General features: G+C 36.9%; 2 protein-coding genes across 2 annotated transcripts in view; one reads left to right on the top strand and one right to left on the bottom strand.

Moving 5' to 3' along the window:
- Positions 1-19802, top strand: part of LOC139947064 (2-oxoisovalerate dehydrogenase subunit beta, mitochondrial-like) — a 64276-nt gene that overhangs the window by 4612 nt on the left and 39862 nt on the right. The window contains exons 4-8 of the mRNA XM_071944889.1: positions 896-1029; positions 1784-1939; positions 3445-3553; positions 5183-5245; positions 5678-5823. Of these exons, the coding sequence (XP_071800990.1) occupies positions 896-1029; positions 1784-1939; positions 3445-3553; positions 5183-5245; positions 5678-5823 (608 nt within the window). The remainder of the gene's footprint in view (positions 1-895; positions 1030-1783; positions 1940-3444; positions 3554-5182; positions 5246-5677; positions 5824-19802) is intronic.
- The window catches only part of LOC139947063 (terminal nucleotidyltransferase 5C-like), a 104746-nt gene continuing 87094 nt past the window's right edge, over positions 2151-19802 (bottom strand). Inside the window, exon 2 of the transcript XR_011787310.1 lies at positions 2151-2198. The gene's annotated coding sequence lies outside the window, so the exon portion shown is untranslated. The remainder of the gene's footprint in view (positions 2199-19802) is intronic.

Genomic DNA, 19802 nt, shown 5'->3' with positions numbered 1-19802 from the left:
TTTTTTATATATTTTTATTTATTTATAAGTATATAGCGAAATTGTTGTCTGTATTGTGATGGGGAGGGTGTTCCATAGTCACTCATGAATGTGTTTTGCTTATTCTGTTTTAGTCCTTTTTGCTTGTTGTTTGATTTGCGTTCAAGGAACTGGACACGTTTGATAATGGTTTAAGACCAGGGGTGGATTTCACAAAGAGTAATAGGACTAGTCTTATCTCGAGTTAGGACCAGTTACTCGTCCTAACTTAGGACTATCCATGTAATTTGTATATCTCCTAGGACTAGTCCTAAGTTAGGACTGGTCCTAACTCTTTGTGAAATCGACCCCAGTATTCTCACTTGCTGTATCCCTGCATAAATAAACAAACCTGTGAAAATTTGGGCTCAGTTGGTCATCAAATTTGTTCACAGAAATTGGGAAAAGGACTGCAGTGTTTGGGAAATTTGGGGCTTTTTTGTAGGACACAAAACATGATGTCCAAAGATTTACATTAAACTTTATATACGGTGTGAAGATGATAATTGTAGAAAGATTCCTTTAAAATATTACTTGGTGAGGTGCTGTATGTAGCTTTTTAGGAATGAGTAAAACTATGTCACAAAAAATAATTGTTGTCTGAATTTTAGCATGTAAAACCTATTTACCAGAAAACTTGTTTACCAGTATGGCATTTTACCATAACTGGTTAATATGTTTTTACACGCTAAAATTATTATTTTGACTTGTTTTACTCATTTCTTTCATTGCTTTCTGCCATCATTATTTTCAAACTGCGTAAGTTTGATGTTAGTCTATGATTTTTGTGTCTTACAAAAAACCCAAATCCCTTAATACACCTTTGTGTTAAGGTAATAAACACAAATTATAATGTGTCATTCCTTATGATTTACAGGAAAGGATCGAGTTTTTAACACTCCGTTATGCGAGCAAGGAATAGTGGGGTTCGGCATCGGCATGGCCTCTGTGGGAGCCACTGCTATTGCGGAAATCCAGTTTGCTGACTATATCTACCCAGCATTTGACCAGGTAAGGAATAAAGGCCCGGTCACACAGGCCCCGATAACGAGAATGAAAACGAGAACGATAAAAATGCACGCTCGCGATTGGTTGAATTGCTCCATGAAGAAAACGCTCACGCTCATTCAACCAATCCAGGGCGTGCATTTTTATCGTTATCGTTTTCGTTCTCGTTATCGGGGCCTGTGTGACCAAGCCTTAAGGGTAGCCATTGTAGGGTGTTCTGGATGAGTGGTTTTGAGCCTCGTATTCAAGTTCTGGTGGTAAAGTTGTTGGAGTATGGGTTCGAATCCTAGTCATGACGCTTGTGTTGTTAAGCAAGAAGATGCTTTACTATAATTGCTTCTCTTCACCCAGGGGTATAAATGGGTACCTGCAATTTGTTGGAGTGTGGGTTCGAATCCTAGTGATGACGCTTGCGTTCTCTAGCAAGATGCTTTATTGTAATTGCTTTTCTTCACCCAGGGGTATAAATAGGTACCTACGAGGGTAGAGGTTGATATTGTGTATGAAAAAGCCATCGGAGTGCCACGGCAGCCCGGGGGGCTGTATACTCCTTAGAGAGCTAGCTGATAAAGATTAAAGATGGGCCCTAATATGAAGCGCATTGATACCATTAATGTAAAATGCACTGTATAAGAACTAGTCATTAATGTTATGATAATAATATACAAACATAACACGGTTTGAAGGCAAACAGTCCGACTAACTCAGCCAGTACTTAAAATTGTACAACTAATATTTGCTGCTCCATAATACACAGATTGTTAACGAGGCAGCAAAGTTCCGGTATCGATGCGGAAACATCTTTGATGTTGGAGGCCTTACCATCCGGACTCCATGGGGCGCTGTTGGCCATGGGGCGCTGTATCACTCCCAGTGTCCGGAGGCGTTCTTCGGTCATGTCCCCGGTATAAAGGTATGATTCAAATAATATGGTTTCAATATCTGTGTAGTTAGGCTATACATATTTTATACAAAAACACGTTAAGGGTCCCGCATGATTCCTTCTTAGCGGCCGCCTGCTTATTTTTTTAAAAGATTTTAACGATCTCAGACAAAAGTAAGAAAAAATATATTCCAGCTGGTTGTCTTAAAAGGCAGTGGACACTATTGGTAATTGTCAAAGACTAGCCTTCACAGTTGGTGTATCTCAACATATGCATAAAATAACAAACCTGTGAAAATTTGAGCTCAATCGATCGTTGAACCTGCGAGATAATAATGAAAGAAAAAATACCCTTGTCACACGAAGTTGTGTGCGTTTAGACGGTTGATTTCGAGACCTCAAGTTCTAAACTTGAGGTCTCGAAATCAAATTTGTGGAAAATTACTTCTTTCTCGAAAACTATGGCACTTCAGAGGGAGCCATTTCTCACAATGTTTTATACCATCAACCTCTCCCTACTCATCACCAAGAAAGGTTTTACGCTAATAAAAGTTTTGAGTAATTACCAATAGTGTCCACTGCCTTTAAAAGGCGTCTCAAATCTCTTATCGTCATTTATTTCAAGACAGGGCCCAATTTTATAGAGCTGCGCAAGCAGAAAATATTATTTATTAATTGACTGCTGAACAGCAATAAGCAGAATACCAGTTCATATTGTATAGTGTGACATGGTCATTTGTCTGGTAAGCTTACTCCTGGCATGGTAAGCTTATTGGTGTTATGCTTAGCTGTTTTTGCGCTTAAGCAACTCTATAAAATTGGGCACTGTCTGGAAATAACTGACGATAAGTGCTTTGAGAGGCTTGTAGATAAAGTGGTATATATAAGAACCAACTGCATTTTTGCACCCCATTTTCAAGACAATGGTGCTCGCTGATGCATGACCCTAGAATGTAACCAAATGTATCATTAGAAAGCACAAGGTTTCAGCTTTAAGATGATGCCATACTTTCTGCTGGTAAACATAATAGTCTGGTCATAAAAACCCTTTAAAGTAGGATTACCTTTTTTTTGAGACACCCTGTATAAGGACTGCTTTTGTCATTTGAGCAAGACACTTGACTACAATTGCTTCTCTTCAGCCAGGGGTAGAATGGGTACTTGTGAGGGCAAAGATGGTTCTTTTGAATGGTTTAGCTGAGATTGCGCTTTGGCAGCACAGGCTGTTTACTCCCCAGGGAGCTGAGATGGTTTCAGGTGCCGGTTTCACAAAGAGCTAAGATTGATTTTAACTGCAAATAAATCTCAGTTGCTATTAATAGTAAAGTGTGATGTTACAATACAAATCACTTTGGTAATGTAATACTGACAATTTGTCTGGCGATGAATTTTATTGCTTTGTGAAATCGGCCCCAGAAATGAAATAAATGACCCAGTGCCCAGGGTTTATAATATGTGAAGCATAATGATCATTCTGGTTCAAGAAAAATTAACTGTCTTCAAATCTCATGCCGTCTCTGATTTTCTTGCTCCAGGTGGTTATTCCGAGAAGTCCAATCCAAGCCAAGGGGCTGCTGCTGTCTTGTATACGAGATAAGAATCCGTGCATATTCTTTGAGCCCAAGGTTCTGTATAGAGCAGCAGGTGAGTTGGAAAATGACCCACATTGGATGCTTTGTCGAGACTGGTCTCCCGTCTTCATTGGATGCTATGTCCAGTGTAGACTGGTCCCCTATCTACATTGGACGCTGTGCTCGATGTAGTCTGGTCCCCTGTCTTTATTTATACGGATAAAGACGGGCATTGGTCTTACAGGTCAAATGATTTCATTGGATGCTATGCCCAGTGTAGACTGGTCTTCTGTCTACATTGGATGCTATGCCCGATTTAGTCTAGTCCCCTGTCTTCATCAACAAGGATAAAGACAGGCATTGGTCTTACAGGCCCAATGATTTTATTTGATGCTATGTCCAGTGTAGACTGGTCCCCTATCTACATTGGATGCTATGCCCGATGTAGACTGGTCCCCTGTCTTCATCAACAAGGATAAAGACAGGCATTGGTCTTACAGGCCCAATGATTTTATTTGATGCTATTTCCAGTGTAGACTGGTCTCCCATTTACATTGGTCTACAGATTTTCAGGGTTCGAAATTAGCGGTCGCCCGATCGCCAAATGCGAGTCAAATAATTGTTCCTTTTCACATATAAATGAGGGTTCAGTGGCAAAATCCCACAGAAAACTTTTACTAAAGCTTTAAACTAGTAAGTTTGACAATTCTAGATACTTGCTAGATTTAATTTTGCCGTGATCGGGACCGGAATTGCTGTCGTTCGTTTCAGAAAACACGTACAATCAATTGAAAACACGATGCACAAACCACATGGTGCCGAGTATCCTTACAGTACATGTACACGGTCTCCCACTGGTACGTCCATGCAGTATGCACAGCACACACACAATACACACACAGTTGTCCAAAGTCCATTCTAACCAACACTCTGCACGCTGTGATTGGCCGTTGATGGCTGTTGATAATTCCATATTCATGATGTTCTTGACTAGACTTCAATGCAGTACATGTTCGCGAACGGAGTAAATAATTGCCGCGGGTTGTGCATAATGCCTGCAGACTGTGCACAATGTACAGCCTTGGAAGAATTCCAATAACATGGACAACTTTTGCCAACAGAGGGCGTTGCGAGGCAAAGTTCATTGAGTTATTTCTCGATGTGCGTTGTTGACTGATCGTTGATTCATGAAGATTTTGTTGCAAACGGAGTTCAGAACATGTTCAAATCAACCGACCCCCTAACCATGAAGTCATTAAAGTTGTTGTTGATGGAAAAGGGATAGTTTAAGGTAAACACTCGGATATAAAATCCTCCAAAAAAAAGCAATTTTAAGGGCTTAATTTTTTTATTTTTTTTATTTTTTTATTTTGTGTATAAATACATGCGGGCTAGTGAAAAAACCTGCGAGCGATCGAGAATTGTGGTTGACTCGCCCGGCGGGCGATTGAAAAAAAAAGTTAAGGGAAACCCCTGATTTTTGCTTAGCAGAAAATTATTAAGCAAAATTGTTCTGCTTGAGCAACTCTATGAAATTGGGCTCTGTACCCAATTTCATTATCCATGCTGCATGGAAAAAATTATGCTTACCAGAATAAGGTTACTGGTCAACACCAGAGTTTGAATTTGGTGCTCTTAACCGCTCGGCAACGACACTTCCACAACTGTTTTGTCCATTTTGTTTTTGTTTCATTGGTTGCAGTGGAGCAAGTACCAGTTCAGGATTACATGTTGCCGCTGGAACAGGCAGAAGTAATAGTCGAAGGTAAGTTTTAATATCAAATTTTTCTCACAAATTTTTTGTTATACAAATTTAATGAAATATTTATCAGGAAGTCCAAAGCTGTATGAAGTGTGAATGCTGTCTGACCATTCAATTGTATCCACTGTGTGTTTTAATGATTATAATTGACTAGTCTGCATTAACTATAATATCATTATAGATTGCCATTCTATGTGCTCAAATAACAAACATCTTCTAAGGAAACCCCTGGCCCCAACACTTTTTTTTGGGGGGGGCCGTTTCCCTTGTAGTTGTTTTAGGATGGTTGTAGATATCAGTATGAAGTCCATTCTATTTTTAAAATGTTGTGTTTGTTATCGTGGATGCACCCTGTAAAACAGTGTTCATGTTTTTGAATGCGATGTTTCTAATAAATTTAACCCAATTGATTTGAATTGAATTCACTAAAAACAGGAAGTGATGTCACACTGCTTGCATGGGGCACCCAAGTTCATGTCATGCATGAGGTCGCCCAGTTAGCCCAGGAGAAACTGGGCGTATCCTGTGAGGTCATCGACCTGAGGACTATTGTACCCTGGGATTCGGAGACCATTTGCAAGGTGTGTAAACTCTAAGTTTTCTTTGGAATTATTTATTATTGTTATTATATTATATTATTAAGATATTGAAACAATAAAAATGCTCACAGTGTAAAATCTGGAACAAGAAATAATATGTTCAAATGTTGACCTTGAGTCTGATAAAATACCTTTCAGTTCTACTGAGTAATGTCAACGAAGTATCTTTGGTGCACAAGGCAGTACCTAGAGATCACAAAGACACGTTAAAATTGGACTTTGATAAAACGGTCATAACTTAAAAACATCAACACCCATATATACCGCCCTCGCTCTGTTGCTTAGAGCGATTGTTGAGCTTGGCAAGTACAGACGCTTGGCAAGTATCTGTTTAGTACAGCTATTCACATCCACAGTCTTTGCATTGGATACCATAGTGTTACGTAGTTACGTACAACCAACTGATAAGGTTGAACACCACAAGTCGGTACGCATGGCAGACTAAAAAAATGGAATTACCAAAACAATTAAAGAAAGGGAAAACCAGCAACTGACAAAGGCAACGGTTGAATCTTTCGGTGCACGATAACAATTAACAATTAATTAAGTCATTTATTTACAAAATCAAAGCTTGAGGTCATATCCCCAAGGTTTGCACCGGTCAGCATCCTGTCCCGAGCTTCCCAGAATCGAAAGAGGGTGCGGCTCTGGCATGTGTAACCTTTTGTACCGCATAATTACTTCAGCATGACCACATCTTGAAAGAAATAAGTGCGCCATTAACAAAGCACACAGGTGGGGAAAGCAAAGAAAGAAAGATACGGCTCAGCAAACGCACAGGCTGGCTACGGGTTTAAAGGTACAAACTGTGACCATAAAAATAGACAATGAGACTTGGTTTGTCCTTGGGAGCATAAAACTTGTTTGAACATGTTCAAGTTTATACTAACGGCAGAAAGCTGCTACCGTCAAGACACCAACTTCGATTATATTATGTTTTTTTGTGCAAGTTGGCAGACACACAAGGCCTGAAGGCCACTTCTAGGTATGGGCTACAATCACGATTTTCCAGGGGCCGTTGCCACCTACTCCTGGAGCTGAAATAGGGTTACCCCCTTTACATTCCATAAATGGAAGTAAACTTGGGTATCATCAATCAGAAGCCTGGCCGGTAGAGTTGAAAGCACTAAACTTCTATGATGCATTTTGTGTTTTGTGCACTACCCTGGATGGGTTAGGAGTGGGTGGGCGATGGGCGAGACTTAAACTGATTTATCGTTTCCTGCTTTTGTCAGGTGAACTCATGCAAAGTGAAAATTATGGGATATCACTTGTCTCATTAAGTGTATCCAATGTATCTCCCAATATTTATGAAATTTGTGTAATTAAAATGAGTGTAATACAGGTACATAAATCAATGTCAAAATATTATTACCAGGGCCCAATTTCATAAAACATGTAAGCAGCAGTTTTGTGCTTATGGAGTGTCCCTAGCAGAATTTCTAAGCTGTTTACCGTCAGCAAGGATAAATGCTGGCTAACCCGCGGCAAGCATACGAGTGACGTAACGATGCAAACTCATGATGAACATGCGAGCCTTGAAATTGTCTGCTTACTTGAGAAATCATAGTGAAATACGTTTATGCTAACGCACATTATTCTGCTACAGTAAGCAAACAAATTTGCTTGTGGGTAAACAGCTTTATGAAATTGAGCCCAGGTTTCCAATAAGTCAAACCAAATCCAATCAAGTCCATGTACAGTGACGTAATGTAACAAAAACCCGGTCCTAGAAACACCAGGGCCCAATTTCATAGAGATGCTTAAGTACAAAAAGGAGCTAAGCATAACAAAATTCTGCTTACCAGTGTGAGGTTACCAGCCAAACCACAGTGTCACATGTACAATTTATGACTGGTATCCTGTTCATTTCTGCTTAGCAGTAAGCATGTTTTGCTGCTTTAGTAGCTCCATGAAATTGTGCCCAGCATTCACCTGGATGAGATTGATATCAAAACTCTAATGCAGAGTGACGAGAACTCAGAAAGAAACCGGAGTTTTAAGGAACAACATCAGAGAGCAGACTGTGAGATCTTTGGATGACCATCTTGGACTTCATCATTTAGTTATGATTGCTGTCAACATTGGACTTGTTCTCTTAGACTTGTTCTCAGTTTGTCTGTACAAAAAACAACATTTCAGCAGCAAACAGAAGTACTGAAGATTCTTAGCAACATCACTTGATGTAGAAAAGTGCAAAGACTGTTTGCATTCACCCATCAGACTGAAGAACAACTTCAATGTATTTAGATTTCTGGGATTGAACAAAGAAAAATTGACTAGAGTGGGACTCAACCAACGACCTCCGGATTAAGGTGCAATTTATTTGTGTGTTTGTAATCCACACATGAAGTGAGAAACAATCTTGTCGACATCCACATGTACAGTACTTGATTATTGAAAGTTAACAACTACGGTCAGTCACTAACGGCATCAGTTTAGGATTGGAGTTGATATTTCTGAGGCAAACGACTGTGTTCTTAATACTGACAATGTATGAATGGTATTATATCTCTTCACGTGTACTAGCAACTGTTGGAATTGTTCTCAACACTTTAGCTTGGCTGGTCATCCTTCGCACCAAGAGCCTTCATAATATGACAAATTACTTGCTAGCATATCTTGCCGTTGTTGACAGCATTTTTTGCTGTTACATAATTTTTGTAACAATCAAAACTGAGCCACCAGAGAGTTTCATTGGTAGAGAGATCTATTGTCGTATTGTCAGTGGCGGCTTCATGTGGAACTTAACAAACTACTCATCATGTTATGGTCTGTGTATTGTGACCTATGAACGATATATAGGAATAGTGTATCCACTGCACTATCCCAGAATGATGTCTGCTAAAAAAGTTACCATGCTCATTTCCATGGCATTTGGGTTGTCATTTCTGCTTTCAAGCCCTACATTGTTTATATGGTATGCTAGCAATGATACCAGCTGGCCTGGTTGTGAAGTGATTGACTCATACATGTATATCACATTGGGTACTGTAACAAATGTGCTCTTAATTCTATTTGTCTACCTGTTGTCCATCCTTTTTATGAGCTGGGCTTACTACAAGATCCAAGCCACTCTCAAGAGAAGTGCTCAACACTTCCAGCAACAGAATGTACAAGGAGCAGCCCTTGAGCTTTTAAAGGCCAGACATAATGTGATCAGCATGCTTAGGATTGCTGTGGGTACAGTGGTTGTTGTCTGGACACCATTTGTTTTCAATTTGATCATCTGTTTTCTAGGACCTTCAATGCTGGATTGGTGCAACACTGAGTCTGCATTCATATTTAATTGCATATCCTTTGTCATGTACTACATGAACCCTGTAATCAATCCCATCATTTACGTTTTCCGTTACAAGAAGTTTCGGAAAGGTCTTCAAGACATGCTTTGTTGTTGCTTTTGTCGACCTCAAAGGCCCAACCGGATTGTTTGGATTGCTATGAATGAACGGAACGTGTAAGATGAACACTAGATGCTTCAATCACAGGACTTGACTTTTATAACCAAAAGTGTCATTTTAGACATTTATTCCAATACTGGCAACAACAAACAATGTATCACCATACAGACTACAACATCAATTGAAACAAATGGACATAAAGATATATAGCTCTACAAATTTATATTCGGGGTAGTTGGTATCCCATCAACTAGATATAGTGTCAAAAATTACGACAAGTCATTAAGAAGGCTAAAATAATCGTTTTTAGATACATTTACCTTGTTGAACAAACGACCTGTTGTTACTTTTGACACTTGGTTCTAGTTGACATGGTTGATGGGATACCAGTTATCCTGCAGAATAATTTGTAGTTGTCATCTTTAATGCTCTTCATTTTGCTTTTGAGCGCTTTGAGGAATGTTTTATCCATATTGCGCTTCATAAATACCGTTTTTTTTTAATTATTATTATTTTTATTGTATGTGTAAACAAAGACCTCTTAAAAAGCCTCTAAAACATGTAAAACAAACAATAATTTAAAGGGCAGCCAGGGGCTTTTTTTTTAGGTCATACTGTATCTCAGAAATGTGAAGGGTAGGATTCTAAAATGGTTTGTTTGTTAATGCCATTGTTGTTGTTTTTTCAATCTGAGACGGTGCCTGCCAAACTTTTCAGAATTTTAGGTGATTTCTTATGGAATAACCAACTATTTACATGTAAAGATTTACACATAGGTTTAACCATAGAGCTAGGACCTAGCTCTATGGTTTAAGTTTACTGAAGTTTTTTTCTTTAAAAAACACAGAAGCCTCATAATTTTGTTCATGGAATGATGCCAGGGACGTTTTAATTTGTATCAATGAATCTACAACTGACATTGATCCTCATCAAACAACTGAACTATGACTGAGAAGAATCAAGCTCATTAGCTGTACATGGATTTATTACTCATTCTAGAAAACAAAGCTGTTATTAGATAATGAGAAACAGTTTTTCAATTTTTAGAGAAATCCATGAAGCATCACCCTTGTCATGTTTTCCCAAATGAAGTTGTAATCATATAACATATCAGTTTAAACAAACGACAACAAAATATTCTTTTAAAGTTTATCTGTAGTTTTATTCTCATGCTATATGGGAGCTGTACACCTCCTAACCTTTATACCTTTATACATAGCATTCATCTTGGTGAGTTGTTTATCTTTGGATCTTCGTTTGAATCCTGGGCCGACGCTTTAGGAGTGGACTTGGTTTTCAGTCACTACCTGAATGCGTGGGTTTTTCCATATCTGGGGTTCTCCTCCCTCATCTGTAAGTGACATTGTTTTGTCATGTTCTCTACACATGTATCTTTAGACCTTCAGGTCACAGTGATTGTCACTTTTAAAGGGTTCCTTGTTTCATAACAAGAAAGATATAATAATAGGGGGAATAAATTCAGGATAATTTGTTTTTGTGACATAAAAAAGGCATTCATGAATGTTGCTGATCCTTGAATTGAGTTTCATTATGCATGATCTCATGGGTCATGTCTCAAGATTCAAGATTTTTTGCTTCAACTTCCGCTTTGAACTGGAAGATTTGGGTCATATATGTGGATTGTTTCTTCAGTTGTCTGAAGAATCTTCCAATGATGTATATATTGTTAATATCCAATATGTGGTTTTGGAGAAATTTGTTTTTAAAACATTAAACTTTGATTTGTATGTTATTTGGCACATGTGTTTGTCAGGTGAATTCAAACGAAGTGACAATTATGGGATATCACTTGTCTCATTAAGTGTATCCAATGTATATTGTCTCCCAATATTTATGAAATAAGCAATTAAACTGAGTGTAATACAAGTAGATAAATCAATGTCAAAATATTATTACCATGGCCCAATTTCATAAAGCCTGTAAGCAGCCGTTTTGTGCTTAGGGAGCGTCCCTTAACAGAATTTCTAAGCTGTTTACCGTAAGCAAGGATAAATGCTGGCTAACCCGCGGCAAGCACACGAGTGACGTAACTATGCAAACTCATGGTGAACATGCGCGCCTTGAAATTGTCTGCTTACTTGAGAAATCATAGTGAAATACGCTTATGCTAACGCACATTATTCTGCTACAGTAAGCAAAAAAAGTGCTTGTGGGTAAACAGCTTTTTGAAATTGAGCCCAGGTTTCCAATAAGTCAAACCAAATCCAATCAAGTCCATGTACAGTGACGTAATGTAACAAAAACCCAGTCCTAGAAACACCAGGGCCCAATTTCATAGAGCTGCTTAAGTACAAAGAGTAACTAAGCAAAACCAAATTCTGCTTACCAGCCAAATCACAGTGTCACATGTACAATTTATGACTGGTATCCTGTTCATTTCTGCTTAGCAGACAGTTGTTAAGCATGTTTTGCTGCTTTAGTAGCTCCATGAAATTGTGCCCAGCATTCACCTGGATGAGATTGATATCAAAACTCTAATGCAGAGTGATGAGAACTCAGAAAGAATACAGAGTTTCAAGGAACAACATCAGAGAGTAGACTGTGAGATCTTTAGCTGACCATCTTGGACTTCATCATATAGTTATGATTGCTGTCAACATTGGACTTGTTCTCTTAGACTTGTTCTCAGTTTGTCTGTACAAAAAAAAAACATTTCAGCAGCAAACAGAAGTACTGAAGATTCTTAGCAACATCACTTGATGTAGAAAAGTTCAAAGACTGTTTGCATTCGCCCATCAGACTGAAGAGTAACTTCAATTTATTTTGACTTTTGGGGTTGAGCAAAGACAAATTGACTAGAGTGGGACTTGTACCAGTGAGCTCCAGATTAACATGCAATTTATTTTGTGTGTTTGTGATCAACACATGAAGTGAGAAACGATCTTGTCGACATCCACGTACAGTTCTTCATTGATGAAAGTTAACAACTACGGTCAATCACTACCAGCATCAGTTTAGGATTGGAGTCGACTTTTTACTGAGGCAAACGACAGTGTTCTTAATACTGACAATGTATGATTGGTATGATATCTCTCGATGTGTACAAGCAACTGTTGGAATTGTTCTCAACACTTTAGCTTGGCTGGTCATCCTTCGCACCAAGAGCCTTCATAATATGACAAATTACTTGCTAGCATATCTTGCCGTTGTTGACAGCATTTTTTGCTGTTCCATAATTTTGTTCACAACCACAACTGAGCCACCAGAGAGTTTCATTGGTAGAGAGATCTATTGTCGTATGGTCGGAAGCGGCTTTATATGGTACATAGCCAACTACTCATCATGTTATGGTGTGTGTATTGTGACCTATGAACGATATATAGGAATAGTGTATCCACTGCACTATCCCAGAATGATGTCTACTAAAAAAGTTACCATGCTCATTTCCATGGCATTTGGGTTGTCATTTCTGCTTTCAAGCCCTAGCTTGTTTATGTTGTATGCTAACAATGATACCAGCTGGCCTGGTTGTGCAATGATTGACTCATATACCACATTGTATTATGTATCAAATGTGCTCTTCATTCTATTTGGCTACCTGTTGCCCATCCCTTTTATGAGCTGGGCTTACTACAAGATCCAAGCCACTCTCAAGAGAAGTGCTCAACACTTCCAGCAACAGAATGTACAAGGAGCAGCCCTTGAGCTTTTAAAGGCCAGACATAATGTGATCAGCATGCTTAGGATTGCTGTGGGTACAGTGGTGGTTTTGTGGACACCATTTGTTTTCAATTTGATCATCTGTTTTCTAGGACCTTCAATGCTGGATCGGTGCAACACTGATTCTGCATTCACATTTATTTTAATATCCAATGTCATGTACTACATGAACCCTGTAATCGATCCCATCATTTACGTTTTCCGTTACAAGAAGTTTCGGAAAGGTCTTCAAGACATGCTTTGTTGTTGCTTTTGTCGACCTCAAAGGCCCAATCGGATTGTTTGGATTGCTATGAATGAACGGAACGTGTAAGATGAACACTAGATGCTTCAATCACAGGACTTGACTTTTATAACCAAAAGTGTCATTTTAGACATTTATTCCAATACTGGCAACAACAAACAATGTATCACCATACACACTACAACATCAATTGAAACAAATGGACATAAAGATATATAGCTCTACAAACTTATATTCGGGGTAGTTGGTATCCCATCAACTAGATATAGTGTCAAAAATTACGACAAGTCATTAAGAAGGCTAAAATAATCGTTTTTAGATACATTTACCTTGTTAAACAAATGACCTGTTGTTACTTTTGACACTTGGTTCTAGTTGACACGGTTGATGGGATACCAGTTATCCTGCAGAATAATTTGTAGTTGTCATCTTTAATGCTCTTCATTTTGCTTTTGAGCGCTTTGAGGAATTGTTTATCCATATTGCGCTTTATAAATACTGTTTTTTTATTATTATTATTTTTATTATACCTGTAAACAAAGACCTCTTAAAAAGCCTCTAAAACATGTAAAACAAACAATAATTTAAAGGGCAGCCAGGGGCTTTTTTTTTAGAGGTCATACTGTATCTCAGAAATGTGAAGGGTAGGATTCTAAAATGGTTTGTTTGTTAATGCCATTGTTGTTGTTTTTTCAATCTGAGACGGTGCCTGCCAAACTTTTCAGAATTTTAGGTGATTTCTTATGGAATAACCAACTATTTACATGTAAAGATTTACACATAGGTTTAACCATAGAGCTACATGTAGGACCTAGCATTATGGTTTAAGTTTACCTGAAGTTTTTTTTTCTTTAAAAAACACAGAAGCCTCATATTTTTGTTCATGGAATGATGCCAGGGACGTTTTAATTTGTATCAATGAATCTACAACTGACATTGATCCTCATCAAACAACTGAACTATGACTGAGAAGAATCAAGCTCATTAGCTGTACATGGATTTATTACTCATTCTAGAAAACAAAGCTGTTATTAGATAATGAGAAACAGTTTTTCAATTTTTAGAGAAATCCATGAAGCATCACCCTTGTCATGTTTTCCCAAATGAAGTTGTAATCATATAACATATCAGTTTAAACAAACGACAACAAAATATTCTTTTAAAGTTTATCTGTAGTTTTATTCTCATGCTATATGGGAGCTGTACACCTCCTAACCTTTATACCTTTATACATAGCATTCATCTTGGTGAGTTGTTTATCTTTGGATCTTCGTTTGAATCCTGGGCCAACGCTTTAGGAGTGGACTTGGTTTTCAGTCACTACCTGAATGCGTGGGTTTTTCCATATCTGGGGTTCTCCTCCCACATCTGTAAATGACATTGTTTTGTCATGTTCTCTACACATGTGTCTCTAGACTTCAGGTCACAGTGCTTGTCATTTTTAACGGTTTCTTGTTTCATAACAAGAAAGATACATGTACATGTATAATAAGAAGAAGAATAACTTAAAGAAATTTTGTTTTTGTGACATAAAAAAACAAGGCGTTGGTGATGCTGATCCTTGAATTGAGTTTTCATTCTGCGCGACCTCATGGTTCATGTCTCATGTCTCAAATTTGTTTGCTTCAACTTCCGCTTTGAACTGGAAGATTTGGGTCATTCTGTGGATTGTTTCTGGTTTGAAGAAGCTTCCAATGATGAATATATTGTAAATATCCAATGTGTGATTTGGAGTAATTAAAAAAAAAAAATTAAACTTTGATTTTATGTTATTTGACACCGATGATTAAATTTGTAAATAACATAAGAACTGATTTTTTAAAACCTTAGTTAACTGTTTATTCACATTCCACTCATCAAAACACATATATTAGTGACAAAAGCTTTATTTTGAAAAAACACCACTTCCAGGTGACTTTAAATTTGTGATGATCTTTCCGATGTATTTATGTAAATTGAGAAAACAAATCTGACAAGTGGTTCAGTAGATTTGTTCTTTTATTTAATGTTATTTTGATTTCATCAGGTTGTTGTTGTCTTGATCAGTCATTGGTTTAACAAGTTTCAAAATTCAGTTGATCTTGAGTTGTGCTTTAGAGAAGAGTTCCATAGAAGATGAAGATGAAGAAGCAATGAAAAAAAACTTTCAAAACCTAAAAAAAAAAAAAAAAAAAAAAGATTATAGTGTTTGTAATGTTTAAACACTAGGTTTCCGGGTGTTGTCAAAGGAACACGTTGCCTTGGATCGGTCGAGTTGGTCTTTGAAATGCGTTTGTAACCGTTTGTTTTAAAATGCATATGGTTAGAAAGATGTCTTAAAAGTAGAATACAATGATCCATACAAATTTGCCTCGGAATTGCGTGGTTTTCCTTTTACTTTGTGAACTAACATGGTCGGCCATTAATGGGAGTCAAAAATTTGACTCCCATAAATTAATGGCCGACCGTGTTAGTTGACGAGGTAAAAGGAAAACCATGCAATTTCGAGTGATACTTGTGTTGATCATTATATTCTACTTTTAAAATGTCTTTCTAATTATATGCATTTTATAACAAACGGTTACAAGCGCTTTTCAAAGACCAACTCGTCCGATCCAAGGCAAAGTGTTCCTTTAATATCGGGCATGTGGATTGATTCTTCAGTTGGCTAAAGAAGCTTCCAATGATGTATATAATGTAAATATCCAATGTGTGGTTTGGAATAATTTGCTTTTAAATATTAAACTTTGATTTTATGTTATTTGACACCCGATGACTCCATCATGATGTCATTGTTGAGGTGCCTTTTTAATTTTTTTTGTTTATTTGTCTGAGTTGGAAGGTTCAATGTTCAAAGTTTGGTGTGCATGTGTTATTAACTACATGTATAATTATGTTATATTAATTTGGGTCAATATGTAACTGCTGTAACATTTAGTTTTGATCATGGAAGTAATGATCAAAATGTTATAAATTCTTTGTGAAATTTTGAGGTGGCTCCACCTTTGTGCAAGGCAGACAATTTGATCAAATGGAAGTTCTTTCTGAAGTTTTGAAATGTTCAACTTCTGGTTCGAACTGAAAACCAAGGTCAAACTGGGTCAAACTGTTTGCAGTGTCTTTAAATTTTTTGATGATCTTTCCGATGTATTTAATGTAAATTGAGAAAACAAATCTGACAAGTGGTTCAGTAGATTTTTTTTTCCAACAAACATTAAACTTTGATTTAATGTTATTTTGATTTCATCAAGTTGTTGTCTTGAACACTATTTTAACAAGTTTCAAAATTCAGTTGATCTCAAGTTGCGCTTAAGAGAAGAGTTCCGTAGAAGATGAAGATGAAGAAGAAATGAAAACAAAACTTTCAAAAACTAGAAGGAAAAAAAAGAAAGAAAAAAAGATTATAGTGTTTGTAAAGTTCAAACACTAGGTTTCCGGCTGTTGTTAATATCGGGCAACTACATTTAAAGCCGATAAATATATTTTAACATACACATCAAAACGTTAAATACAAGTTTTTTAATGTATACTTTCTTCTTTAAAATTTCCATTATTTCAACTATAATATCCATTTCTTCTTATGAAATAAAACCATCTGTCAGAAGAACAGCAAAGTCTGCCTTAACTTATTACTGTAGTATTTATTCTTTCAAAAACATTTCTTTTGAGAACCATTCATAAACAAATCAGAAGCCTCTTCGTTTGGTTCAGGGAATTATGCCAGGGACGTTTTAATTTGTATCAATGAATCTACATCTGACATTGATCCTCATCAAACAACTGAACTATGACTGAGAAGAATCAAGCTCATTAGCTGTACATGGATTTATTACTCATTCTAGAAATCAAAACTGCTATTAGATAATGAGAAAATGCAACAGTTTTTCAATTTATAGAGAGTTCAATGAAGCGTCAGCCTTGTCATTTTTCCCAAATCAAGTCGTAATCATGTTACATTTCAGTTTAACAAACAACATATTCTTCTAAAGTTTCTCTGTAGTTTTATTCCCATGCTATATGGGAGCTGTACACCTCCTAACCTCTATACATAGCATTCATCTTGGTTAGTTGGTCATACTTCCCTGCCTTTCACCTCTTTGGATCCCGGTTCGAATCCTGGGTGGACGCTTTAGGAGTGGACTTGGTTTTCAGTCACTACCTGAATGCGTGGGTTTTTCCCTATCTTGGGTTCTCCTCCCTCATCTGAAACTGACATTTTTTCTGTCATCTTCTCTTCACATGTATCTTTAGACCTTCAGTTTACATTGCTCGTCATTAGTAAAGGGTTTCTTGTTTCATAACAAGAAAGAAATAATATTAAGAAGAATAACTTCAAGAAATTTTGTTTTTTTTGGCATAAAAAAGGGCGTTCATGTTGCTGACCCTTAAATTGAGTTTCATTCTGCGTGACCTCATGGTTCATGTCTCAAGATTCAAGATGTTTTGCTTTCAACTTCCACTTTGAACGGGAAGATTTGGGTCATTCTGTGGATTGTTTCTTCAGTTGTCTGAAGAGGCTTTTAATGATGTATATATTCTACAAATTCGATGTGTGGTTTTGGGGTAAATTTGTTCAAATATTTAACTTTGATTTTGATGTTATTTAACACCTGATGACATCATCATGACGTCGTTGTTTAGGTGCCTTCTTTATTTTGAGGTTTATTTGTCTGAGTTGGAAGGTTCAATTTTCAAAGTTTGGTGTGCATGTGTTATTAACTACATGTATAATTATGTTATATTAATTTGGGTCAATATGTAACTGCTGTAACATTTAGTTTTGATCATGGAAGTAATGATCAAAATGTTATAAATTCTTTGTAAAATTTTGAGGTGGCTCCACCTTTGTGCAGGGCAGACAATTTGATAAAATGGAAGTTCCTTATGAAGTTTTGAAATGTTCAACTTCTGGTTAGAACTGAAAACCAGGTCAAACTGGGTCAAACTGTATGCAGTGTCTTTAAAGTCACCTGGAAATATAATTTTTTTTCTTTCAAACATAAGAGTATATGCTTACGAACAATAAAACATTTTTTTTAGTAATTGTTTGTCACGATTTATATGTTAAAAAAATATATAAAGTTGTTTGGGGGGCTGACTCCGCCTACCCCTTTTGTGACGTCAATCGAGGCAGACTTTGCCTGCAATGGGTATAGTAAACACACGTGCAAAGTACATGTATGTCCAAGTCATGAGTTGGTACATTTCAAAAAGTGTTTTTCTGCATTCAGCAGCAATACACCTGGTCGGCATTGCCGGAAAAAAACGTTTTTTGTTTTTTTTGAAACGTACAAACTCACGACTTGGTCCGTACATGTACTTTGCAATTGTGTTTACTCTACGCATTACAGGCAAAGTCTGCCTCGATTGACGTCACGAACAGCGCCCTCTCGGGTCGGGGTCTACTCTTAAATTTGTAAATAACATAAGAACTTATTTTTTAAAACCTTAGTTAACTGTTTATTCACATTCCACTCATCAAAACACATATATTAGTGACAAAAGCTTTATTTTGAAAAAATACCACTTCCAGGTGACTTTAAATTTGTGATGATCTTTCCGATGTTTTTATGTAAATTGAGAAAACAAATCTGAAAAGTGGTTCAGTAGATTTGTTTTTTTCAAACATTAAACTTTTATTTAATGTTATTTTGATTTCATCAGGTTGTTGTTGTCTTGATCAGTCATTGGTTTAACAAGTTTCAAAATTCAGTTGATCTTGAGTTGTGCTTTAGAGAAGAGTTCCATAGAAGATGAAGATGAAGAAGCAATGAAAAAAAACTTTCAAAACCTAAAAAAAAAAAAAAAAAAAAGATTATAGTGTTTGTAATGTTTAAACACTAGGTTTCCGGGTGTTGTTAAAGGAACACGTTGCCTTGGATCGGTCGAGTTGGTCTTTGAAATGCGTTTGTAACCGTTTGTTTTAAAATGCATATGGTTAGAAAGATGTCTTAAAAGTAGAATACAATGATCCATACAAATTTGCCTCGGAATTGCGTGGTTTTCCTTTTACTTTGTGAACTAACATGGTCGGCCATTAATGGGAGTCAAAAATTTGACTCCCATAAATGGCCGACCGTGTTAGTTGACGAGGTAAAAGGAAAACCATGCAATTTCGAGTGATACTTGTGTTGATCATTATATTCTACTTGTAAAATGTCTTTCTAATTATATGCATTTTATAACAAACGGTTACAAACGCTTTTCAAAGACCAACTCGTCCGATCCAAGGCAACGTGTTCCTTTAATATCGGGCATGTGGATTGATTCTTCAGTTGGCTAAAGAAGCTTCCAATGATGTATATAATGTAAATATCCAATGTGTGGTTTGGAATAATTTGCTTTTAAATATTAAACTTTGATTTTATGTTATTTGACACCCGATGACTCCATCATGATGTCATTGTTTAGGTGCCTTTTTAATTTTTTTTGTTTATTTGTCTGAGTTGGAAGGTTCAATGTTCAAAGTTTGGTGTGCATGTGTTATTAACTACATGTATAATTATGTTATATTAATTTGGGTCAATATGTAACTGCTGTAACATTTAGTTTTGATCATGGAAGTAATGATCAAAATGTTATAAATTCTTTGTGAAATTTTGAGGTGGCTCCACCTTTGTGCAAGGCAGACAATTTGATCAAATGGAAGTTCTTTC

Source organism: Asterias amurensis, chromosome 14, assembly GCF_032118995.1.
Source record: "Asterias amurensis chromosome 14, ASM3211899v1".
Lineage (NCBI taxonomy): Eukaryota > Metazoa > Echinodermata > Asteroidea > Forcipulatida > Asteriidae > Asterias > Asterias amurensis.
Note: the sequence above shows the minus strand (reverse complement) of the source record. Positions and strands in the feature narration are given on the sequence as shown.